The 26,877-nt window shown below is 44.7% G+C and overlaps 1 protein-coding gene across 1 annotated transcript in view; it reads right to left on the bottom strand.

Annotated features, from left to right (window-relative positions):
• LOC143930040 (alpha-2-macroglobulin-like protein 1) overlaps positions 1 to 26,877 on the bottom strand; it is a 310,325-nt gene that overhangs the window by 38,480 nt on the left and 244,968 nt on the right. Inside the window, exons 21-26 of the mRNA XM_077453939.1 lie at positions 18,461 to 18,686; positions 14,045 to 14,165; positions 12,204 to 12,319; positions 9,836 to 9,887; positions 9,453 to 9,539; positions 6,724 to 6,900 (exon numbers count right to left, since the gene is read on the bottom strand). Of these exons, the coding sequence (XP_077310065.1) occupies positions 6,724 to 6,900; positions 9,453 to 9,539; positions 9,836 to 9,887; positions 12,204 to 12,319; positions 14,045 to 14,165; positions 18,461 to 18,686 (779 nt within the window). The remainder of the gene's footprint in view (positions 1 to 6,723; positions 6,901 to 9,452; positions 9,540 to 9,835; positions 9,888 to 12,203; positions 12,320 to 14,044; positions 14,166 to 18,460; positions 18,687 to 26,877) is intronic.

Below are 26,877 nucleotides of genomic sequence, written 5' to 3'. Positions count from 1 at the left end.
ACCACAATACTATATATTAGGAATAAGACCAATGTAGCATCCTCTAGTCTATGCTATCAGAAATGTAGTGCAGGTAAAACATAGTCTGGCTCTGAGAAAAACCTGAGTCACTGAATCTGGGTCAAGGTTATTAGAGTTCAGGGCTGAATGACTCATCCTTGCGGCTCTCTGGTGTCTCGCCCTGTTCCTAGAATGTTGAAAAATGTTCTGGGACTAGTGGGTGGAGGCTAGGAGAGTTTCCCTTGAATATTTAGGGGCATTTGGCCAATCCCCAGATTAAATAGAAATGAGTCTCAACAGCAAGAGAGTTTGGGTGGATGGAGGAGCAGTGCTGAGGGAGGCTGTCTATGTGGCCCTTGAGTGACCCTTTACTGGGGGGGGGGGGGGGGGTTACTTTGGGCTGGAGCTTGGAAGGCTGGCCTGGAAGGATCCCACCATAGGAGGCAGTTGGAGGAACTAAAGCCAGAGGAGAAACCAAGGAGTGACTGTGAGCAAATAAGCATGGTGCAGGAACAAGACAAGGTGAGAGGGTGCCATCTGTATCTGTGTTATTTTGAAGAACAGTGTGCCAAGTCTTCATCTAACCTTGCCCTGGAGAGTCTCCATTTGTATGTCAGTCAGAAGGGCTGGGAAGAGAGGAGCAACCAGGTGCTGCTGGTGTCAGCCAGGTGGGCTAGCATTTCCTGCAAGTAGTGGAACTGGGTTCAGTGGCCACAGGGAAGCAGAAGGAGATAAAATATGCTGTGTCACTCCATATGTACTACTTTTCAAGGGACTGAGAGTCCCTGCCTGTAATGGGCTGTTGCTAAACTGACAAAAAGCCTGTCGGTTTCCTCAGGAGTGAAGCAGCTGAAGCTGTGCAAAGAGGAACAAAGTCTGTGCTGGTGGAAGGAAGAAGAGGAGTCTGTAAATAGAGAGCAAGTGTCCCTGAAGTTAAATTGTTATCACACTAGGCATCCCATAATCTATTCTGACTCCTGTATAAAATATAATCACTGGAGGACAATCCTCATCAGTTTGAGCTCATCAAATACTGATTCCATCCACAAGTTGCTTTTATTCTGAACATCAGGTTACAGCAGATGACAGGATACAAACAGATGAATAGGTTGTAGTATTTATGCGGTCAAAAGATTATATTGTCTGTAGCTTACAATACAGAATACATGTGCCCTGCTACATGTGGCTTGTAGCTGCATCCATGACACAGGAAGTACAATAACAGGAAGAAGGGTAGAGAATTACAGACAATGGAAGTGTGTAGTGGTTAGCACTTTCACCTAGCAGCAATAGGGTCACTGGTTCAAATCCTGACCACGACACCATCTGCCTAGAGTTTGCTTGTTCTCTCTGTGCCTGCGTAGGTTTCCTCCGGGTACTCCGGTTTCCTCCCACACTCCAAAGACATGCTGGTAGGTTAATTAGATCCTGTCGAAAAAATTGGCAAAATATGTGTATGTGTTTTGTAAGCATGTTGGGGCCCCATGGGGCAAAGAACCGCGCTATGCCTTGGATGGACATCGGCGGCAAAAAAGCACCCTGAGGTGGTTCGCATAGGTAGCGCTATACAAGTCCATTCATTCGTTCACTAGATGGCAGCATGTGAACTAAATATAAAAGTCCATAGAAAATAGTTAAGGAACAATCTATATAAATTCTACGCCCCATTGGGGCAGCACATAATCCCTTACCCCATCCAAGTTATCATCCCCTAATAAAAAACAAGCCAAAGACTTTTGTGTCCGAAAGAAGGAAATTCTGAGTGACTGGCTGCAGCAGTGGGGAACCCTTTTACTTGTAGTCCCTATGGGGGTAGTGCTACACTAGCATTCTGTCTACCACATAGAAAAATTCAACTTTCCAGTTATCCTCTAATTTGAATCTGGTTGATGACAGATATTTGTTCAGACACTTTGATAAATGAAGACAAAGTGATCTAAATAAAAGCTGAACTCTGGGATAAGCAAACATTGTCTAAATATATTCCTTATGTGTATTCTTCCTGGAATTTCGGTGTGTGCTTTGTGTATTCCTTCCAGATCGATGCAGTAATCCAGTGTGAGACTTTTCCTGTAATAAAGACCGCTCACTGCTGCTCCCTCTCCGCATGCAAGGTGAATGGTCTGGTCTCTGCCCGCTCCTGTAGTTTTCTGCAGGCAGCCTGTAGTGGGTGGGGCCTGCTGGTTCCCTTCCACAGCTCTGCTCTCACAATGTACTGTACAGCATAGTGATGATGTCACTGCTACTTTTGCAAGGTAATATCTTGGTTTTTCAAAGAAATTTGGTGCACACAAACTGGATTTATATTCCTTGTGGCTAATAGGGATGGTCCAAACACCCCCTCGCACCAGAACATTGTGAACATGCAAAAAATGTGTGCGAACATGCGTACCCTATTACAGTTTATGGGACATGAACATGAAAAATTAAAAGTGCTCTCTTTAAAGGCCTATATGTAAGTTATTGCCCTAAAAAGTGTATGGGCACCCGGGTACTGCCCCAGGGCAAATGTATCAATGCAAAAAAAAAGTTTTTAAAAAGTACAGTTTTTTCAGGAGCAGTGATTTTAAGAATGCTTTAAATGAAACAATAAAAATCAAATATTCCTTTAAATATCATGCCTGGGGGTTCCCTTAGACTGCCTGTAAAGTGGTGCATCAATCTGATGTGTTTTACAGTTTTGCAGCAAAATCACATTTCTAAAAGGAAAAAATGTAATTTAAACTTGCTGACGGCTTTTTAAAAATTTGTCGTGGTGTTCCCCTTAAAATCTATACTAGACCCCAAGGGCCTGGTATAATCCTGTCATAGGGTTCCCCTTAACCACTTCAATACACTATATTAAATATCAGGGCTCAAAATTTCAAGTCCTGAGCTACTAGCCAGGTCTCAAGGGTTACTCGCCACCAGTTGCCCCACCCAACCCTTACCCTGCCTCGCCCTTAATCACGCCACCATAAATTATCTCATGAAATGACACTTAAATGTTTTATGCAGAATTAAGTTACAAAAATAAATGTTAACAACTTTATCAGTTCCCCTCAGCACAGCCTCACCTGTGCTCATCAATGCAGTGTGACCTGTGCCCATCATGGCAGCCTCACTGTGCCCCACATTGCAGCCTTACCGTGCCCCACATTGCAACCTCACCGTGCCCCACATTGCAACCTCACCGTGCCCCACATTGCAACCTCACTTTGCCCCATTGCAGCCTCACTGTGCCCCACATTGCAGTCTCACTGTGCCCCACATTGCAGCCTCACTGTGCCCCACATTGCAGCCTCACTGTGCCCCACATTGCAGCTTGACTGTGCCCCACAGTGCAGCCTGACTGTGCCCCACAGTGCTGCCTGACTGTGCCCCACAGTGCTGCCTGACTGTGCCCCACATTGCAGCCTCACTGTGCCCCACATTGCAGCCTCACCGTGCCCCACATTGCACCCTTACAATGCCCCACATTGCAGCCTCACCGTGCCCCACATTGCAGCCTCACTGTGCCCCACATTGCAGCCTCACTGTGCCCCACATTGCAGCCTCACTGTGCCCCCTTACAGTGCAGCCTTACATTGCCCCCATTGCAGGCTTAAAGAACCCCTATTGCAGCCTTACATTGCAGCCTTACAGTGCCCCCATTGCAGCCTTACATTGCCCCCATTCCAGCCTTACATTGCCCCCATTCCAGCCTTACATTGCCCCCATTCCAGCCTTACAGTGCCCCCATTGCAGCCTTACAGTGCCCCCATTTTAGCCTCACCATGCCCCACATTGCAGCCTCACCGTGCCCTCATTGCAGCCTCGCCGTGTGCCACATTGCAGCCTCACTTTGCCCCATTGCAGCCTCATTGTGCCCCACATGACAGCCTCACTGTGCCCCACATAGCAGCCTCACTGTGCCCCACATGGCAGCCTTACCATGCCTGTGGTCCAACTTTTGTCTATAGATTGCATAGAAAATAAATGTATTTTATATTTATTTATATAAAGATTTTATTTTATATTTATATGTTTATATTACATTTATATTATTTAGATATATTATATACTTTGTTACCTTAGGTATTGACATATATATATATATATATATATATATATATATACACACACACATATATATATATATCGGGCCCAATTAGCCCTCCTCGGCATAATGTGACTGGTTAGTGTTACAAGGTCTCAGGTGTGTTAAATTTGGTGTTATCGCTCTCACTCTCTCATGTCTGCTTTCAAAAAAGTGGTCATTTGGGGGGTATTTGTACTTTCCTGGTTTGTTAGGGTTGCAAGAAATTAGCTAGGCCGTTCTTCAGGTGTGATCAATTTTTTATGATTTGCACCACAGCTTGTAGACTCTCTAACTTTCACAAAGACCAAATAATATCCACTAATTTGGGTTATTTTTACCAAAGATATGTAGCGATATAAATTGTGGCCAAAATGTATGAAGAAAAATTTGTAATTTGCAAAATTTTATCACAGAAACTAAGAAAAAAATTTTTTTTTCAAAATTGTTGCTTTTTTCATTATAGCACAAAAAATAAAAAACCCAGAGGTGATCAAATACCACCAAAAGAAAGGTCTATTTGTATGAAAAAAAAAGGACAAAAAATTAATTTGGGTACAGTATTACATGACTGACTAATTGTCATTCAAAGTGTGAGAGCACTGAAAGCTGAAAATTGGTCTGGGCAGGAGGGGGGTTTAAGTGCCCAGTAGGCAAGTGGTTACCCAAGATCATATGCAGATTAATGGTCACCCTTTGAACTGTTATGAATGAGCCAGCATATTTACAATGTAGCAAACAACATAACTACTTAGTAAATCTTCTTGATACTACAGACACAGAGAGCTTTACGTATATGATAGCAGACAGTTCTTTACCAGAAAAAAAATACAGGTGAGAGACAACCACAGATCTTCAGGGGAGGAGGGTAGGTAGGGCTTATCACTAGGGACGAGTTACCGGTTCTGTCCCAATCCAGGTTTGGACTGAACTTTGCTTGTTCAGGGTTTGTCCTTAAAGTGGATGTAAACCCTCTCCTATACCAAGTGATGTGAACAGCCTCAGATGATACACAGAGATGAAACAAATCCTCCTACATACATTTTACATATATATCTGCCATCTTCAGCTTTCTACACTCTGTAGAACGTGCAGATTGTGTTACATATCTTGTTTCCTCATTCAGCAGTGGGTGTGAAGTCTGGGCACACAGTGTGAGCTGATTGGAGGAAAGGCACACCCCCCCCCCCCCATAGGCAGGGGAACCAAGAAACACGCAGAGCTGTACTGTGAACAGACCAGCTCCCTACTTATCTATCTCTAAGCTCACTCCCGACACAAATTTCCAGCTGCTGTTACCTCAGATGTAGGAGAACTTGTCAGAGGAACGGAGCAGCAGAAAGACACAGGACTTAGAGCTTTGGAGAGAGATAAGAAAACAGATATATGTCCAGGTCAGATTTCATGAATGGGGTTTACGACCACTTTAAGGTATGCTACGTGTTTTGGGGAGTCCCCAGGTTTCTTTCAAAAAAAGGAGAAATGTCTTTACCAGAAAATCAAAATATCGTTCTTGTTTCAGTACCTTCTACATATCAGATAGATGAGCTCCCGCCCAGGCAAGTTTAGGGTACCCCATAGGAAGGTTTTTTTTTTATTTTTTGGGATTTCATTTGATATAGTTGTTAGTACATACCCCCAATCACAGCTCCCAATGCCTTTTTTGACAGCAGTTTGCCTACTAGCCCCAAAAGTGGTAAGAATGCCACATGTCCCCCCCCACCCCCATATAGACTTCATTCACCTTTACATTTGGGTTTGATGGATTATGAATAAGATTTTCCAAACCCTCGGCAGATTAAACCTGGGCAGGTTTGCCCATCATTAAATCAAATCCCTCCACATTCCATCCAAGGCTAAAAAGTTTTGACTAAGTTTCCTCTAAAATAAAAGCTGCTCTATGTTCCCCATTAACCATCCAAAATACACAAATAAGGACCAGAAAGAGTAAATTATAAAAATGTGTTTTTTACATATAAAAGAAGGTAAAAATAATTCTGAATAATAAAGTAAAAAAAGGTTGAAATGATTCTGAATAAACTATGCAACAGCACAAAGTATGTATCATGAGAATGATTTGTCTTCTATCAAATACTGAATACCAAACAGGATACAGAATGGATGGTATTTCCTTGCATTATATTTGATTGGATGAATTTTAATAGCAGCCTTATAACCGCCCCCCCCCCCTCCCCAACCATTTTTGGAGGTCAAAGGTCTCCTGAAGCATGACAATTAATGCCTGCAACCCAAGCAAAGTCGTCATAGTTAGGCTAATATCTGAACAATTGCCCCCGCTATGGAGCCTTCTATGCTTTTTTCTCTTTAAGTCAATATACTGTACATTGCTACGCCCATCTTGGAGAACACCCAACAACCATAAATTGGTGCAGATGACTCTTCCAAACAAAAAACTGACATTCCCCGACACCATGGATTGAAGTCAGTTCCAGAATAGCCATGTTATTCTGCATTACCATGTGTACTGACCAGGAGTTGGCAGCATTTCCAGTACTGGGAAATGGCAACCTCTGCCAGTAACTTGATGAGTGTCCTTCAAGACAAGGCCATCTTATTTCATTCTTCTATTTACTTTGAAGTGGTGAACTTGCTTTGCGTTTTCTGTTTACCCAGGTCCACTTCCTGCCTCTAGATGCTACACTCACCTGCTTCCAAAAACGTCTTCCCCTTCTCCAGGATGGAATCAGTTAGCTGATTTGAAGACTTCAGATATTTGAGAACGTAGATATTCGGACAAAATTTGAGCATGTTCTGCTCACCACAACCATACGACAGGGCCAGGAGTTTGTCCAGGTTGTTCATTGCCGAACCCATGATGTCACCTGACCCAGAAATGAAAAGTAAGAGGTGAAGTGAGGCTTGAGAAAGAGACAGAGAAAGAGAGGGAAAGAGAGAGATCAACATGAGATAGAAGGAGCATCCTATGTCTAAAATACCTTAAAGAAAAGCCTGTGAGCTGGATAGAGGATGAAGCAGAGCCCCCCGATAGAGCAGAGTACTTTAGTAAAAGAGAGTTAGATAGAGGAAGATGCAGGGTCCTCCAGCAGAGGAGAGGATTTCAAGAGAGGCGCCTAGAGGCGATTCAGTTCGCATTGTGCGCTATACAAGTATTTCATTCATTCATTCATTCAGAGGAGTCTAAAAAAGAAGAAGCAGAATCTTCCAGCAGAGCGGAATATTTAACCTTTTCCCGCCCAGCCTATAGACAAATGACAGTTGGGCAGGACATTCATTGGGTGGAAGTCATATGAACGGGCCATGCCGGCGCTCAATTTGTCACCCACTGTATGGGCCAATGACACAGCCAATGACCGATCACTGTACCAGGCCACTGCCGGGACTATGATTGCTGTGACCAATTACAGTGGATCACATGACAACTGAACACAATGAGTGGCTTCCCTTCATTGTGTGCAATTGTGTTGCTAGCTGTGATTGGTCACAGTGATCACATGGTACAGACAGAGCCAATCACAGCCCATCTGTACTATGTGATTCGATGTGGCCAGTCACAGACAATCAGAACAATACACACTGAATTAATCAATTTCATTCAGTAAAAATGGTTGCTTATAATAGGGAAATTCACTATTAACATACTATCATCAGTGTTGCTAATCACCAGCACACCAGTTATTTGATGAAGCTGTATTGCACTGGTTATAATATGTAAAAAATAAAAAAAATTGTGAAAAAAATGTCAACTTCAAAAAATTTGCCATATCTCTAAATACCTTGGATTATCTACTTTCCAAAAAGGGATCAATTGATGGTATTTGTACTGTCCTGGCATCTCAAGAAATGAGTCCAACAATATATCAGGATTGATTAATTTTCAGATACACTATATCACCAAAAGTATTGGGACGCCTGCCTTTACACGCACATACACTTTAATGGCATCACAGTCTTAGTCCGTAGGGTTCAATATTGAGTTGGCCCACCCTTTGCAACTATAACAGCTTCAACTCTTTTGGGAAGGCTGTCCACAAGCTTTAGGAGTGTGTCTATGGGAATGTTTGACCATTCTTTCAGAAGCGCATTTGTGAGGTCAGGCACTGATCTTGGACGCGAAGGGCTGGTTTGCAGTTTCCGCTCTAATTCATCCCAAAGGTATTCCATCGGCTTGAGGTCAGGACTCTGTGCAGGCTAGTCAAGTTCCTCCACCCCAAACTCGCTCATCCATGTCCTCCAGCAGAGCAGAGTATTTTTCGGAAGAGGAGAGTTAGATGGGGAAAGGAGCAGAGTCCTCCAGCTAAGCCGATTAGTTCAGGAGAAGAGAGTTAGATAGAAGGAGCAGAGTCCACCAGCAGTGCAGAGTTTTTCAGGAGAGGAGAGTTAGATGGAGGGAGGAGCAGAGACCTCTGGTAGAACAGAGTATTTCAGGACAGGAGAGTTGGATAGAGGAAGGAGCAGAGTAGAGCAGATTATTTCAGGAGAGGACAGTTGGATAGAGGAAGGAGCAGAGTCCTTCATCAGCCCAGATTAGTTCAGGAGAAGAGAGTTAGATAGAAGAAGGAGCAGCGTCCTTCAGCATTGCAGAGTATTTCAGGAGAGGAGAGTTGCAACGAGGTAGGAGTAGAGCAGAATAGCAGAATATTTCAGGAGAGGATAATTAGATGGAGGAAGGAGCAGAGTCCTCCAGCAGAGTATAATCTTTCAGGAGAAGAGAGTTATATGGAAGAAGGAGTAGCATCCTCCAGCAATGCAATGCGAGTATTTCACAAGAGGAGAGTTGGATAGAGGAAGGAGCAGAGTAGAGCAGACTAGCAGAATAATTCAGGAGAGGAGAATTAAATATAGGAAGGAGCAGAGTCCTCCAGTAGAGCAGAGTATTTCAGGAGAGGAGAGTTGGATGGAGGATGGAGCAGAGTATTTCAGGAGAGGAGAGTTAGATAGAGGAAGGAGCAGATTCCTCTAGCAGTGCAGAGTATTTCAGGAGAGGAGAGTTGGATGGAGGAAGGAGCACAGTATTTCAGGAGAGGAGAGTTAGATAGAGGAAGGAGCAGATGATTCCTCTAGCAGTGCAGAGTATTTCAGGAGAGGAGAGTTAGCTGGAGGAAGGAGCAGAGTATTTCAGGAGAGGAGAGTTAGATAGAGGAAGGAGCAGAGTCCTCCAGTAGAGCAGAGTATTTCAGGAGAGGAGAGTTAGATAGAGGAAGGAGCAGAGTCCTCCAGTAGAGCAGAGTATTTCAGGAGAGGAGAGTTGGATGGAGGAAGGAGCAGAGTATTTCAGGAGAGGAGAGTTAGATAGAGGAAGGAGCAGATTCCTCTAGCAGTGCAGAGTATTTCAGGAGAGGAGAATTATATAGAAGAAGTCCCCCAGCAGTGCCATAGATTTGACAGTCAGGATTCTATTACTTTTACTACTTACCTGTAAAGCTAATAAATCCTCTCTCAGAACCCACAATGTAAGATTTGGGCAGCTCAAGATTGATTTTCTCCTTTACAATGGTTCCTTCTAAACAAAATACAAGAAATAAATCGTATTGATATTCAGATTAGTAAAGGTATAACATGTTACTTTGTACTGTGTAGCGTAAAATGCCTAGAAATAAAAAATAAAGGATCAGAGGTCTTTCAGGCAAATACATCCCACACTGAAGGCTTGATAAGTATCTACATTTAAAGCCTTTATAAACACACAGCACACAAGTCCATCCTAAATACAATGGATTTGCATTGACATTCATTCACAGACTGGAATCCCTCTAACGATCTTCTCTTTTACTTGTCTTGGGGGAGTAATCCACATACTTTCAATGATCAGCATGGAGTTGTGAGCCTGCTCCACCAAGGTTCCTTCGGGCTAAAAAACAAAACACAATTTAAAACACACACTTTAAAACATGCATTTTAACCATTTGCTGTCCATCTCATAGCAGTTTTACTGATTATATATATATATATATATATATATATATATATATATATATATATGACTCTTCTGGGCAGGGGGCGCACATGCATGCCACCGGCGGCTCGCTCTCACTGTGATTATTCACAGCAAGATGCGATCAGTGGGTACCGCAAACTCAGTGTCAGCCGGCACCTGCGGATCATTTAATACAGTAGCAGAATAGCAGTCTGTCTATGTAAACAAGGCAGATTACCGTTCTGTCTGCAGGGAAGGCATGGATCCTGTGTCTCTGCAAAGCAGGGAGATGCATCCATGTCTTCCCCTAGAAAAAGCACCTTCCATACTTTAGTAAAACACAGGCTAGGCACAAAGCGAACCCTTTGATCGCCCCTGATGTTAACCCCTTCCCAGCCAGTGTCATTATTACAGTGAAAGTGCATCTTTTTGAACACTGATTAGTGTTTTTAGTATTAGTGTCACTGGTCCCCAAAAAGTGCCAATTAGTGTCAAAATGTCCATAACAGTATCGCAGTCCTGCTATAAGTCGCTGATCGCCACTACCAGTAAAAAAATAAAAATTTTAAAAATAAATAAAAATCCCATAGATTGTAGATGCTATAATTTTTGCGCAAATCAATATACGCTTATTGAGATTTTTTTTTTTAAACAAAAATATGTAGTAGAATACATATTAGCCTAAATTGATAAAGAAATTCGAGTTTTTCAATTTTTTTTATTAGATTTTTTTTTTATTTATGTTTTTTTGTTTTTAGTGCAAAAAATAGCCAGCAAAAAAATGGCCTGGTCAGGAAGGGGGGTAACTCTTCCGGAGGTCAAATGTTCAAACAGCAGCACACAAAAAAAATAATATCAGTGTCAAGATCAAAGGAATACAGAATGAAATAGTTACATAGGTTGGGCACAGACCGCAGTGTAGATGTCAGCTGAACTGATGAACAGATATCTATATAGATACCAGTCAGGGAAAGCCCTCAGTGGGTATGCTATAGCCTCTTCACAGTCACACACTATTATTATTATTATATATTTATATAGCTCTGACATATTCCACAATGCTGTACAGAGGACACTGAGCCAATCACATCAGTCTTTGTTACATTATTGGACTTGTGAAATTTGGGGCCCTAATACTTACCTCAGACATCTCAACTCTCCCACGAGTCGCGGGAATCCCCCACATTTGGGTGTGGACTCCCGGTCCCCCACGAGCGCCGGGTGATCTCCTGGCTGAGCCTGTCACTCAGCCACAGACAGTGCAGCCTGGGTGGCCGAATGGAGTGCAGCCGCTTGGGCTGCTCTGTCTGTGGCTGAGTGACAGGAGGCAGGGCCGGACTGGCCTGTAGCGCTCCTCTCCCTCCCTCCTCCTCCTCCTCCTCCTCCCCCCTCCACTTCCTCCTCCTCCCCCTCCTCCACTACATGTCACACACAGCGGTTGGAGCTGAGTGTAAAAAACTTTGGCCTCGCTGTGACAAAAGTCCCACCCTCCTCCTAGACCAGCTTGTGTGATAGACAGAACACTGCGTCTATCACACAAGCTGGTCTAGGAGGAGGGCAGGACTTTTGTCACAGCGCGGCCAAAGTTTTCACACTGAATTCTGAGACACAGCGAGGGATGCCTGCTTTGTGTAATCCAGGCACTGACCATAGTGAGGCTGCGATTATGGGCATGGTAAGGCTGCGATCATGGGCACTGTAAGGATGCGGTTATGGGCACGATGAGGCTGCAATTATGGGAACGGTGAGGCTGCAATTATGGTACATGGTGAGGCTGTGATTATGGGCACAGTGAGGCTGTGATTTTGGGCACGGTGAGGCTGGGATTATGGGCACAGTAAGGCTGGGATTATGGGCACAATAAGGCTGGGATTATGGGCACAATAAGGCTGCAATTATAGGCACAATAAGGCTGGGATTATGGGCACAATAAGGCTGCAATTATGGGCACAATAAGGCTGCAATTATGGGCACAATAAGGCTGCAATTATGGGCACGGTGAGGCTGCAATTATGGACACAGTGAGGCTGCAATTATGGGCACAGTGAGGCTGCAATTATGGGCACAGTGAGGCTGCAATTATGGGCACAGTGAGGCTGCAATTGTGGGCACAGTGAGGCTGCAATTATGGGCACAGTGAGGCTGCAATTATGGGCACGGTGAGGCTGCATTTAATTGGGGGGGGAGGGGTTCAGCTGTGGCGCAAAACCTCCCTGAAATGAGTTTTTGCAAGTTGGGATGTCTGCTCACCTTAACCAGTAAAGTTTGGATAACAGCGTCTCTGCCGCCTTTGTCTGGTATCACTGCTCTCTGTCCTCCACACTGACCATTCACAGCCTGGGAGGTGACCGACATATTCAGAAAGCCTGCAGAAAGGTTAAATATGTTTTTTTTTTTTAAAGTTAAACAATTTCAGTCTAATTAATTATGTAGCAGCCGTGTGATAGAGTCTTAGAACCAAACAGCACCAGCACAGGTATAGGGATTGTCAATAATGTCAGAACAACTGAAAATGCAAAACTGTTTATAAACAAGAACATTGCAAAGAATGAATCTCACCATTGTGGGAGGGGCAGAGACACAAACTACTGCAGGGAAATCTCCCCATTGTGGAAGGGGCAGAGACACAAACTACTGCAGTAAATCTCCCAATGTGGGAGGGGGAGGGGCTTAGACACAAATTACTGCAGGAAATCTCACCATTGTGGGAGGGGCAGAGACAAATTACTGCAGGAAATCTCACACTTGTGGGAGGGGCAGAGACACAATATACTGCAGAAAATCTACTCATTGTGGGAGGGGCAGAGACACAAACTACTGCAGGGAAATTTCCCCATTGTGGGAGGGGCAGAGACACAAACTACTGCAGGAAATCTCCCTATTGTGGGAGGGGCAGAGACACAAACTACTGCAGGAAATCTCCCCATTGTGGGAGGGGCAGATACACAAACTACTGCAGGAAATCTCCCCATTGTGGGAGGGGCAGAGACACAAACTACTGCAGGAAATCTCCCCATTGTGGGAGGAGCAGAGACACAAATTACTGCAGGGAAATATCATTGTGGGAGGGGCAGAGACACAAACTATTGCAGGGAAATATCATTGTGGGAGGGGCAGAGACACAAACTACTGCAGGGAAATATCATTGTGGGAGGGGCAGAGACACAAACTACTGCAGGGAAATATCCTTGTGGGAGGGGCAGAGACACAAACTACTGCAGGGAAATCTCCCCATTGTGGGAGGGGAAGAGACACAAACTACTGCAGGAAATCTCCCCATTGTGGGAGGGGCACAGACACAAATTACTGCAGGAAATCTCCCCATTGTGGGAGGGATATAGACGCAAACTACTGCAGGGAAATCTCCCCATTGTGGGAGGGGCAGAGACAAAAAACTATTGCAGGAAATCTCCCCATTGTGGGAGGGGCACAGACACAAATTACTGCAGGAAATCTCACCATTGTGGGAGGGGGCAGAGACGCAATATACTGAAGAAAATCTCCTCATTGTGGGAGGGGCAGAGACACAAACTACTGCAGGGAAATCTCCCCATTGTGGGAGGGGCAGAGACACAAACTACTGCAGTAAATCTCCCAATGTGGTAGGGGGAGGGGCTTAGACACAAATTACTGCAGGAAATCTCACCATTGTGGGAGGGGCAGAGACAAATTACTGCAGGAAATCTCACACTTGTGGGAGGGGCAGAAACACAATATACTGCAGAAAATCTACTCATTGTGGGAGGGGCAGAGACACAAACTACTGCAGGTAAATTTCCCCATTGTGGGAGGGGCATAGACACAAACTACTGCAGGAAATCTCCCCATTGTGGGAGGGGCAGAGACACAAACTACTGCAGGAAATCTCCCCATTGTGGGAGGGGCAGAGACACAAAATACTGCAGGATATCTTGTGATTGTGGGAGGGGCAGAGACACAAACATTTTTTATATGACAGGAGGTACAATTTAAATAAGTCTGCAGACATCCCTGCATAATTATAGATGACTAGACTGCAATGTTTCCATTGTTACTTTATTGTATTTTGCCACTTTTCTTTTAATCGTGCCTTTATAATGTTTTTTAGTTACCTAATGCGGTTGGAGTCATCTGCCATGAGATCATTTTCCTCTGTCCTCCACCAACACAGATTGTGTTGTCTTTGGGGCTGTTCAGGATGTAATCGTTAGATTCAGCTAATGTCGACTGAATCTGTGAACACATAAATGATTGTAAATAATCTCTTCAGACAATGAACCGCTTGTTGATTCTTGGTAAAACTCTGCTCCACTGTTCTACCTCCAGGAAATGACAGGGGACAATTTCACCAACATCAAGAGGCAACTTTCAGATATCTCAAGAAGAGTCAACCTATCTGTTAACAGCTGCACAAAAAAGCAGTTTAAAGAGTTAGCTCAGCATTGTGTGAGAGTGAAAGAGAACAGACTGTGCAGATGTGGGTAGAATCAATCGGAGTGCTCGTTTGTGAGGGGCCGGGGCCCAGCATCCAATGCTCTCTATGTCCTGCCATCTGCAGGATGGAGAGGGGAGGGCAAAGGAATAGACTGCATGAAAAACAAGCATGACTTTAGGATTCCTCAACCTCAGTCCTTCATTAAATTAAAGACACCGATTGTGTGACATGGGTTTTATATATCACAGCAGCCAAATTTTATTAACCAAAGAATAAAATAACATCACGTAAAACATGTAAAACATACCCGTAACAACAAGAGGTCTTTGGGTGTCTTTTAAGGTAGTGGTCATCAACTCCTGTCCTCAGGGCCCACTAACAGGCCAGGTTTGCAAGATAACTGCAATACATCACAGGTGAGATAATTTGCTGCTCGGTGATTGCAATATTCTAGTCTGCATCTCCCCAAGGCAATACATAAAAACTGGCCTGTTATTGGGCCCTGAGGACAGGGTTGATGACCACTGTTTTAAGGCACAATTTATAACTGTAAGGCTAGGTTCACACTGAAGTGATGCGGGAATGCCGCGAATCCGCGGCGGGTTCCCGCATCGCATGCCTCCCGCCGGCAGTTCACACTGCCCTATGCGGACTGCTGGGAGTGTCAGTGAAACCTTAATGACACCCCCAGATCAGTTTGCATATCGCAGTGCGATCTGCAAACTCGGACAGGAATCGGATCGCATGGTGTGAACACCCATGCGATCCGATTCTGCTGCGGACCAAAAAAAGGGTCCTGTGCGAGTTTGGAGTGGGTGCGATGCGAATTCAGCCATACTATCTGTATGGCTGAACTGGCATCGCACAGAGATCGGATGTGATTTGCACTGCAGTGCGGTGCGAATCACATCCGGGTCTCCCAGCCGCAGCAGTGTGAACCCAGCCTAATGGTCTATGTCCTCAGCTGTGCCCCAACCGGCTCGAGGACTCTCTGACATCACCCATACTTCCATATTACCTTCCCTCAGGGGACCCAGCTCCTGGAAGAACCACCGCTAACCAAGTGTAAGCGCCATACCTTAGATGGGCCCCACTAATCCTGTAACTATGTAATTCTTCACTGATCCCCCAAAGACCCCTTGAACCGCCAACTGCTGTGACAAATTGACAATATACATCATTCAATAAAAGAATACCCAAATCGAACACGTTTCTGCTTTTTTATGTTTTTGTTTTTTTATATTATTATTATTTATTTTTATTTTTTGGATAAAACAAGACACAACAATACAAAATTACTCAACTCTACTGGCCCCTCTACACCTCACCCCACCTGTCCAGTGCGCCAACTCCTATTCCCAGGGTGGGAAGCTGTCTCGTCCTCCTAATCCACGGAATGCTGCGTCTACCTCCCCGTCCACCTGACTCCTTCCTCTGGACCCAGCCCCTTCTAACTTAGACCACCAATCAGGTAAGAGCTTGCTTTTTTCCCCACAACACTGGCCTAGCTGACCGATAAAGGACCCTGTTCCTCCCCCTAGTCATGCAGCCCCTCCGTCTATACTCTCCTACGGGTCTCACTTTTTAAAAATAAAACGGAGTACAGCACGTTAATGTACTGAGGATGCTGTGATGCAGGGATAAGTTGGCAAAAGTCACTAAAGGTGAACTAACCACCCTTAAAACATCAAAGCCTTTCCAATTAATTACAATATATACTGCAATTTCCTTCATATAAGAGCGTATTTCTAATTGTTAAAGGTGAATGTCGGGCATATAAAAAGACACATCAATCTATGCAGCAGTGGCGGGCACTCATGCAGGGTCCAGGGGCACCCCCCCCCCCCCAATCCAGGCACCCGGTCCATAATCTACATGCAGTGAGCCAGATGCATAGATTTCGATTTTTGTTTTTTTATTTGTTTTAAAGAGGAAGTAAACCCTGATGGGTTTACTTCTTCTTTGTTTCCCTGCAAAGGTAAAGCATAATGGGCTAATACCATTATGTGTCACTTACGGTACCTGACACAGGAGCCAGCAATGTCCCCGATTTCCTCGCCGGCTCGAAGCGTCCATCTTCCTTCTGGGGTCACGGACTCCGGCTCTGTGACTGTCCGGAGTCGCATGACGTCACTCCCGCACGTGCACATGGGAGCCGCCAGTCACAGCATGTCGTTTAATGAAAACGGCACGCCGTGACCCTTATACAGTGCTCATGCGCCGAGAAGAATCCTTGTACAGGGAATTGTAAATATCTCCTAAACCTAATATTTGCAGCACCTACAGGTAAGCCTTAGTCTAGGCTTACCTGTAGGTTAAAGGGTTTACACCCACTTTAAGCACGATTAGCGTCTGAGGCTCTAATTGGCTTCAAAAAAGGGTGGGCTTGGGGCGCAGAGCACTGCACCCAGAGCCCACCCAGTTGTGTGACATTAATATTCACTGTCTTCCTGTTTCTCCTCCCAGCCAATTAGGAAGTGGGTCCTGAGGCCCAATTGGCCATGAGTCTTAAGTCCTGATTGACAGGGAGGAGAAGCAACTGCTGGGACTCGGGAGGAGGCGCAGGGGGGAAGCCACCAAAGCCGCGACCTGGATGGGGTAAGTGCGGGGCTGGCGATGCGGCAATCAAGAGATGGGGGGAAGTGGCAATCGATGGAGCAATCATGGGGGGGGGGGGTTGTTTGGCTGGCTGGGGGGGCTGCAGGTGGCCCCCTTCGCAAGAAAATTGAGCATCAGCCACCACTGCTATGCATGTCTATGCTCATCAAAAACCAGTGCATAATAAAGCCGACCATAAATGGTTTGAATCTCAGCCAGTTCAGAAGGGACCAGCTGAGATTTAAACCATGTATGGGCAGGCTGAATGTACCCAAGTGGATTGATCCACTTGGGTACAACCAGCCTGTCAGATTTTACATTTCTATTTCTATTATAGCCGCTCACAGTAATCACTGTGTTCTCCCGGCAGGGACAGCTTCCCCATACCTGCTGGGAGAACACAATGGCTCCATGGGTGGGATTCTCCCTGACTGTTTTGATCAACCCATGGCCGGCGTAATTGTGTTTAAAATGATAACTAGTATAAGAACTTGAATTTGACTATTGCAGTCCATGTGCAACAGAGATTGGCTTATTGCAGTCCATGTACAGGAGCACAAAAAGCTGGTCAGTTTTGCTGTAGTGCTCATGTGCTAACAAGAGACACGCTGATAGGAGGAGAGTGCAAAGTCACAAAGAATTTAACTTATTAGTATGCTGCTTCTCATTTCACTGTGTAGTCACAGACAGGGCCAGCACAAGGGGTGGGCAAGAGGGCGGCTGCTCTGAGTGCAATGGCTTACTATATAGGGATGGGGGAACCTTCCTTGCAAGACTGACAGGGGTAATGAAAGCTGCAGCAGTGGTGATTTTGACATATTAGTGACTACTGGGTGTAGGATCCCCTAAGTCTGCACATCATGAATGGGGGAGGAGGGCGCAGTTTGTCATCTTTGCCCTAGGTGCTAGATGGCCTTGTCCCAATACTGGTCACGACTCCCCAGGGAGAGAGAAGACCTGTAAGTGGTACTAGTCCCCTACCTTGCCGGATGTGCCTGTGCTTTGTAAATCTCAGGGCTGGATCGACAGTGCCCATTTATGTATTTCATCTTTAGCGGTTTGGCTGGAGTTTAGGTTTAATATGGCAAGTGTTTCATGACCACTTAACTGCAAAATGTGTGATGTGTTAAATGTTAAAAAAATACTGAACTGGAACTGAACTTTAACTCCTGTTAAAGTGGACGTAAACCCTCCCGATCATTTTCAGCCAAGGAAGCTGTCATCAAGGCCTCTGTTTGATCTTCAACTGCCATGATGCTGCTTATATTATCAGTTATGACACCAGCCATTGGAGGGTCTGACAGTTTGGTTGAGAGTACAACCATTGTGACAGTTACACTCCCTGCATGGCAACTGGTTTTTGATGGGTTTACTTCCAATTTAAGTTCTAGGAAGGTTGTGGAGCATTTTCTTTGCTTCCAAATGTTGAATACATAAACAAAAAGCTGATTAATATCTTTACTAACATTGCACAATTGGATTTGTGCCAATTTACCATCAATTCCTGGCTCATGTAGTTGGACACCAAAGCATTGATCTGCACGGTCTCACCACGTATTATAGAGTAGGGCATTCGGAGGTCAATAAAAAATGGCCGGAAGGTGACGATAGAGGTCGCAGCAGACAGACCCAAACCACGATTACTGACACAGAACATCTGGGCGATCCACTCAGTGATGGTGTCCGGTAAGTTGACTGGAATTTCGGAGGATCCAGAAGAACTAGAAAATACAATAAATATGAGACTCTCTTTTATTTCTTGACCAGAATGGGTAGACAGGTGTTCGCTCTCATTTGATTCTATTGAATTAGTAAAGTTGTGCAGTCAATTAGGTTTCACGCTGAAGGTTATGTTTGAATGGAAGGATGGATGGCTGACATCTTGTGGACAAATAATGGTATTACATTGAGTGCTGTTGTATATTCAGTTGCACTACTATTTAAACAGCCGGTGTTCTGCCATATAGTGTCCTGGCATTGGATAGTGTCCGCCCCGTACTGCGCATGCGCAGCACGGAGCAGAGGAAGCTTCGGAAAATCTCCGAAGATGAACGGCGCCTGCGCCATTAGTCGAGGTGGTAGCCCCACCATCCAAGCGGACATAGGGCTGCCGATATTAGAGGTCCCCTCTCGGGCTTGCTTCGCTCGCCATGCTTCAGGCTTGGCCTCGCTGTTCTCGGCTCTTTTATATTCCAACTCTATGTCCACTTGGATGGTGGGGCTAGAACCTGGACTCACGGCGCAGGCGCCTTTCATTTTTGGCTATTTTCGGAATCTGTGTGTGCTGTGTACTGCGCATGCGCAGTACACAGCGAACACTATCCGATAGGGGACTCTATATGATAGGACACCGGTCCAAGACTCCTTGCCGCTCAGAGGAAGCTAGCGTCCCATAGGCTAGCGAAACGCGCCAGTGGGCGTGATGTCAGCACGTTACCCGGGGGACATGTCAGCTCACTGCACTAGCGCAGATTGAATGGCGGCAGTCCATGGAGGATAGACGGTGGGATTTTTAAACATACGGCCATCTGGAGTGTGTACTATACTGAATGTACAAGGGATTGGGATTATCTACCGTGGATGTGGTTTGATCTTCTTGGATGGGTAGAGGTAGTTGGAAGCAGGTAGCTGGATGCAGTTGACAAACGGACATATGGTGAGAGTGTCATGGACACACATGCAAATTACTTATGACGCTTTGCTCCTGCCCTTTGCTCCCCATCTCATCTATCCTGCTCTGCTTAGCTGAGGAAATTAACAATATGTATGGCAACTGTGCTTGATTGCTGTTTGACTATATTTATGGTCATTATCCACACCCCACTGTTTAGCTGTTCATTAAACAAAGCTAACCTACAAACATTATAGAAGGGACTACTAGTACCTATAGAATAAGCTGTGGACTGCGCCCTATTATTTGGCTTTAGATTGCCGGACTACATATTTGCTTTGTTTTTTGGCCGTGCTGTTTTACCACCTATACACCGCTAAGCTGTCATATGCTTTTTGATTAATAGCTATCACTAGATTCATTTATTTGTGCATATGTGGATGTGTGTTGGTGAGCATAGTGTGTATGTGCAGCTGCATCCCCCATTTTAATACGACAACGTTGTCTTTTTAATTCATCTGTGGTTTATGCATGTAGTGCTCTCTGTTTTGTTGTGTTATTGATGTGTTTTTTTGCTATTTATTAAAATTTAGTAATCAATTACTGTTTGTTTTTTTTGCAATATGATCAGTTTGTTTTGCAAATTTTTTTTCCCATGTGATATAAAGTTTTATTGAAAAAAAGTGTTAAAAAACAAAGTTACAACCAAGCACTAAACCCCCTTCACCCCCCCAACAAAAAAAATTGGGACCCTGTCTCCTGCACACACACACAAATGTTAAAACATCCATCAGACATATCTACGGACAAAAATGGGGGAACACCCAAATTTGCACAGTGCATTCTGTGCCCTGATTGGGCAAAGCTTTGCGTAGGAAAAGCTGGCTGTTAAAGAGCGGGGTTGGGAAGCTGGCTGCAGCGTTCTTAACAACTTGACAACTGCACTATAGCCAAATGACAGATACAGTGCAGTCTTCCAGTTCTGGGAAGCCATCATATGACGGCCTCCCATGATTACGTTCACTGCTGGGCGCGGGCAGCACGCTCTGTGTTCGCATTGTCCTCCAGGCACTGCCGAACACAGATTGAGGTAAAGAGCCAATCAGCGTCTGTTTACCACCTGCTCAGCTGTGTGCAATCACAGCTGATCATGATGTCAATGGAAGGCGGTTATTGGCTCTCTTCACCGCTCTTTCTCACGCTGTCAGCACGTGGAGAAGAGGAGAAAAGAGCCAATTTGTGCCCATCACTGCTGCCAATTAGCGCCAACCACTGCTGCCAATCAGTGCCACCTACTTCTGATAATCAGTGCTCACCACTGCTGCCAATCAGTGCCCACCAGTGTCTCCTCATCAATGTGACCTGTCAGTGACATTGATGAGTGGCATCTATCAGTGCCACCTATCAGTGCCCATCAATGCCACCTATCAGTGTAGCCTCATCAGTGCCACCTCATCAGTGCCCATCAATGCCGCCTCATCAGTACTGCCTTACCAGTGCCCATCAGTGCTCATCAGTGCAACCTCATCAGCGCACATAAGTGAAGGAGAAAAATTACCTGGTTGCAAAATGTCATACCAAAGTTATGGAAAAGTTTTTTTTTTGTTTTTTTTTAATTTTCGGTCTTTATTTGTTTATTTAGCAAAAAATAAAAACCCAGCAGTGATTAACCACTACAGCCCCGGACCAATAAACACCTTAAGGACCAGAGGTCTTTTTCCAATTTCGCACTGTGCTGCTTTAACTGGTAATTGCGCGGTCATGCAATATTGCACCCAAACGAAATTTGCGCCCTTTTCTTCCCACAAATAGAGCTTTCTTTTGATGGTATTTGATTGCCTCTGCGATTTTTATTTTTTGCGATATAAATGGAAAAAGAGCGAAAATTTTGAAAAAAAAAGATATTTTCTTCTTTTTGTTATAAGAAAAATCGAATAAACTAAATTTTAGTCATACATTGAGGGCAAAATTTATTCAGCCACATGTCTTTAGTAAAAAAATTGTCAATAAGCGTATATTTTTTGGTTTGCGCAAAAGTTATAGCGTCTACAAACTAGAGTACATTTTATGGAATTTACACAGCTTTTAATTTATGACTGCCTATCTCATTTCTTGAGGTGCTAAAATGGCAGGGCAGTACAAACCCCCCCCCCCCCAAATGACCCCATTTTGGAAAGTAGACACCCCAAGGAAATTGCTGATGGGTATGTTGAGCCCATTGAATATTTATTTTTTTTGTCCTAAGACTGAATATGAATAATGACAAAAAAAAAATAAATTACAAAAAGTTGTCACTAAATGATATATTGCTCACACATGCCATGGTTATATGTGGAATTGCACCCCAAAATATATTACTCTACTTCTCCCGAGTATGGGGATACCACGTGTGGGACTTTTTGGGAGTCTAGTCGTGCACGGCACCCCGAAAACCAATCACCACCTTCAGGATTTCTAAGGGTGCAAATTTTTGATTTCACTCCTTACTACCTATCACAGTTTCGAAGGCCATAAAATGCCAAAATAGCACAAAACTCCCCAAAATGACCCCATTTTGGAAAGTAGACACCCCAAGCTATTTACTTAGAGGCATGTTGAGTCCATGGAATATTTTATATTTTGCCACAAGTTGCGGGAATATTACAAACTTTTTTTTTTTGCACAAAGTTGTCACTAAATGATATATTGCTCACACATGCTATGGGCATAAGTCAAATTACACCCCAAAATAAATTCTGCTGCTTCTCCCGAGTACGGGGATACCACATGTGGGGGACTTTTTGGGAGCCTAGCCACGTACGGGACCCCAAAAACCAAGCACTGCCTTCCGGATTTAAATATAAAATGATACCAAAAAACTGTTAGCGATCGCAGGGATCAGGCCTGACTCTGCGATCGCTGCAGTTATGTGTTTAGTGTTTTGTAAGTGACAGTGATCGATCGATACTGCACTTGGGTGGGCTGGGCAGAGGGGCAAAACGCAGGTGCTAGCAGGTATCTGGGCTGATCCCGCTAACAATGCGTTTTTTTGGAACCCTGAACTGCTGGGGACGCTAGTATAGATCTGATCAGATCAGATATTGATCTGTTCAGATTCTATATCACTACAGGAGGTTTATGCTTTGTGTGTGGGTGTTAGCGGTACTGGCACTAACCTAGCGATGCCTGGGGCGACGCAGACCCTGACCCTAAAACCTAATTGATATCACCCGCCGGGTGATCAGGGGGTTAAACCTTTATTGGGTAATAAATGGTGGGTGCCCCGATGCTATAAAAAGCAAACTAACCAGAGTCACCCGTAACACTTATACGGTGATCAGTGGTGAAAGGGTTAACTAGGGGCAATCAGGGGGTTAAAACCATTATTGGGTAGTATATAGGGGTACCTAACGCTATAAAAACCTGGCGGTGAACCTAAAAAAATAACTAGCTACCTAACGACACTAGTGACACTAATGCAGCGATCAGAAAAATGATCGCTTAGTGACAGTGGCAAAAGGGGGTGAAAGGGTTAACTAGGGGCAATCAGGGGGTTAAAACCATTATTGGGTAGTATATCGGGGTACCTAGCGCTATAAAAACCTGGCGGTGAACCTAAAAAAAAACTAGCTACCTAGCGACACTAGCGACACTAATGCAGCGATCAGAAAAATGATCGCTTAGTGACAGTGGCAAAAGGGGGTGAAAGGGTTAACTAGGGCAATCAGGGGGTTAAAACCATTATTGGGTAGTATATCGGGGTACCTAGCGCTATAAAAACCTGGCGGTGAACCTAAAAAAATAACTAGCTACCTAGCGACAGTAGCGACACTAATGCAGCGATCATAAAAATGATCGCTTAGTGACAGTGGCAAAAGGGGGTGAAAGGGTTAACTAGGGGCAATCAGGGGGTTAAAACCATTATTGGGTAGTATATCGGGGTACCTAGCGCTATAAAAACCTGGCGGTGAACCTAAAAAAATAACTAGCTACCTAGCGACAGTAGCGACACTGATGCAGCGATCAGAAAAATGATCGCTTAGTGACACTGGCAAAAGGGGGTGAAAGGGTTAACTCTAGGGGCAATCAGGGGGTTAAATCTTTATTGGGGGGTGATAGGGGGCTACCCTGGACCTAACACTAACTGTCCTGACAGTTTTAACTGTTACAACTGACACTGAATGCATTGATCAGTAAAGAAATGATCAATGCAATCAGTGACACTGTGACTGGGGGGGGGGGGGGGGTTTGTGTACCTATGTGTACCTATGTGTCAGTGTAGTGTTTTGGTGCACTTACTTTTAGTCTTCTCCTCGTAGTCCGGTCAAAAAGACCGCCCCGAGGAGAATGACATCACTTCCTCCTTCCTGTGTAAACAATACACAGTGGAAGGAAGCTCGTCATTGGCTAGGAGCGATCCAGAGGGGGTGGCCAGAAACCAACGGCCATCCCCTCATCATGGATCGCTTCTGGAGGGAAACGGACCGCCGTATCCAGCGGGAGGGGGTCCGATCGGACCCCCCACCCGCTGGAAGGCAGGCACGTACATCTACGTGCTTGTGCCTGCCTGTGCCATTGCGATGACGTATAATGGCAATACGGCGGTCCTTAAGTTGTTAAACACCACCAAAAGAAAGCTCTATTTGTGGGAAAAAAGTTCTAAAATATTTTTTGGGGTATAGTGTCATTCAAAGTGTGACAGCGCTGAAAGCTGAAAATTGGCTTGGGCATGAAGAGGGTGAAAGTACCCAGTGGTTAACAACCGATGAGTCATCAGCTGTCAATGGTCTGTGTGCCGGTAAAAAAAAATTCTAAAAAAAAAAAAAAAAAAAACTGAAAAAGTTAAAGGGGAATCCCATGCCAAAAAAAAAAAAAAAACAGCGTGGGGTCCTCCCCAAAATCCATACCAGACCCTTATCTGAGCATGCAGCCTGGCATGTCAGGAAAGGGGGGAGAGACAAGCGAGCACCCCCCCAAATCATACCAGGCCATATGCCCTCAACATGTGGGGGTGGGTGCTTTGGGGCACCCCCATACCCCAAACCGCCTTGCTGACTTTTAATAAACAGACACTCCCCTGTCCCACGGTTCAGCGGTGCGGCCACCCGAAGCCTTGCTTCTCTCTCCCTCCTCTCCGTGGCTCCAGTATTGTGCGTTGTGAATGGCCAGGCAATCTTCTGGGACCTGTGATGTGTCCCAGAAGATTACAGGGAGAGGGGAGAGGTGAACTTCCACTTGGTGCCATACCACCAGGAGAGAATGTTGGAGCTGGGGACCTGTGAAAACTAGGTACCCGTTTCCCACCCAAAAAAATGACATGCCAAATGTGGCATGTTCAGGGGGTTACAAGTACTTACTGTAAAGCGGAAGTTCCACAAATTTTGCGGAATCCCCAGCCTTCCCATTGCATGATCTGTAGATTGAATTTACTGTAGCTGCTTTTAAAGCCACAATTTTAGGGATTTTAAGGATTACATTTTTAATGCACAGCCTATAGCAGAGTGCTCAACCTTTTGAAGAGTGAGGCTTTTTTGAAGTGATTTGGTAACCGGTCACCATACCTCCCAACTTTTTGAGATGTGAATGAGGCACACCTATCACCAAAAGTATGCAAGCATAGGACACACCCCTTGCCACGCTCCCTTAAAGGAGAATTGTACAAAAAAAGAAGGTTTGTTAAACCCACGAGTGCTTTTTTTTACCACTAATATTCCTTTTAGACTTTTGAAATTTACAAACGTAGCAATTTAGAAATCAGATGAAAGGTTTAGAACTGAAAAACACTTTTTGAAAGATAAAAAGTGCATTTTATACACATCTATATTGATCTGGCCAAAATGAGGGACAAATGAGGAGGATAAAGGGACATTGCTTCAAATCAGGGACAGTCCCTCAAAATCGGGGACAGTTGGGAGCTATGTGGTCAACTAAATTAGATAGTTCAGAATTTCAATTTTTTTATTTTGAATAACATAATGAAAATTTGACTCCTGCAGGGAGGACCCGTTCTTGTATATACTGTCCCTGCCACCCCTTCTGTCCAAGTGTAAAACAGAATGTGACAGGGAGGCCGTATGGGCCCCCTGGAGCATGGGAAGGGGTCACAATCATGACTCCTGACACTACACCAGTCATTGGCGGTGTGTGGTAAAAAAACAGCTCAACTATGAGGTTTTTATCACCCCCTCCCCCCAAACCTCAAATCTAAACAAGCCCTTACTGTCCTGAGCCCAATATAAGGTTGTTTTCACACTCATGTGCTGCGGTGACAATTGTGATATTTAATACACTGACCTTTTTCTCTTCCAGCGTCTGCTGGCATTACTAGGCTGCTACAAAGGTCCCAGGAGAAATGCACTTGGTATCACTCCACCTGGAACAGGAGCCGGCGCTACAGAAGAAGCATTATGTGGCTCCTGCCTCCTCCGTTGCTGTCGCTGGCTCCATGCACACCAATGTTTAGGAATGGCGGGTCAGCAACCCGTAATCTGGGCTTACTGACCCCCCATCCAAGAGCATGAAGTCTCAGGCCATATCAGAGGGCCCCATTGAGCACCCCTTGCCTATAGTTTTTTCAGTTGTTCAAAATAATCAGTGGAATTTAGAAACAGTGTTTAACCAGTTTCCGCCAGGACTATAGCAAAATGACAGTCAGGCAGGACTTTCTAGAAAAAAAAGAAAAAAAAGGGGTGCACCAGCCTTGTGCATTATCTTTGGACATATATATAATTTAAATATTAAGTAAAACAACTCACAAACATGTGGGAAAAGACTCGCGATACAAATGATCTCCAGACAACAGCAATTGGTCTACTGACAACAGACTCCGGATGGTAATAGAGGAGATTTCAAGGGCCACTTCTGGCAAGGAATTTCAACCATCCGGGTGGACGTCATATGACGTTCTCTTGGATCACGCCTGACTTCGGCGCAGTCTGTCACCGGCTGTGTCCAACGGACACAGCTGATGACTGATCAGTGTACTGGCCCACTGCCAGTACCATGTGACCACTGTGACCAATCATAGCAGATCACATGGCAATTGTAAACAATGTATGGCGTCCATTGCGTAATTGTGTTGCTAGCTGTGGTCACAGGGATCCCATGGTACAGACAGGGCCAATCATAGCCCACCTATACCATGTGATTAGCTGTGGCCAATCACAGCTAATCACAACAAAACAAACTAAATGAACCATTTGCTTGCTGATAGCAATTCAACTCACTTCTATAAGCAGCCATAATGTGTAAAAAAAAAAAAAGTACCGATCACTTCCCCAGAGTAGTACAATGTTACTGGTCACAGTGTGGTTGATTTACTA

The sequence above is a fragment of the Lithobates pipiens genome, unplaced genomic scaffold (genome assembly GCF_037356315.1).
Source record: "Lithobates pipiens isolate NorthernLeopardFrog02 unplaced genomic scaffold, aLitPip1_a1.2 Scaffold_25, whole genome shotgun sequence".
NCBI lineage: Eukaryota > Metazoa > Chordata > Amphibia > Anura > Ranidae > Lithobates > Lithobates pipiens.
This window is presented reverse-complemented; position numbering and strand designations above follow the sequence as displayed.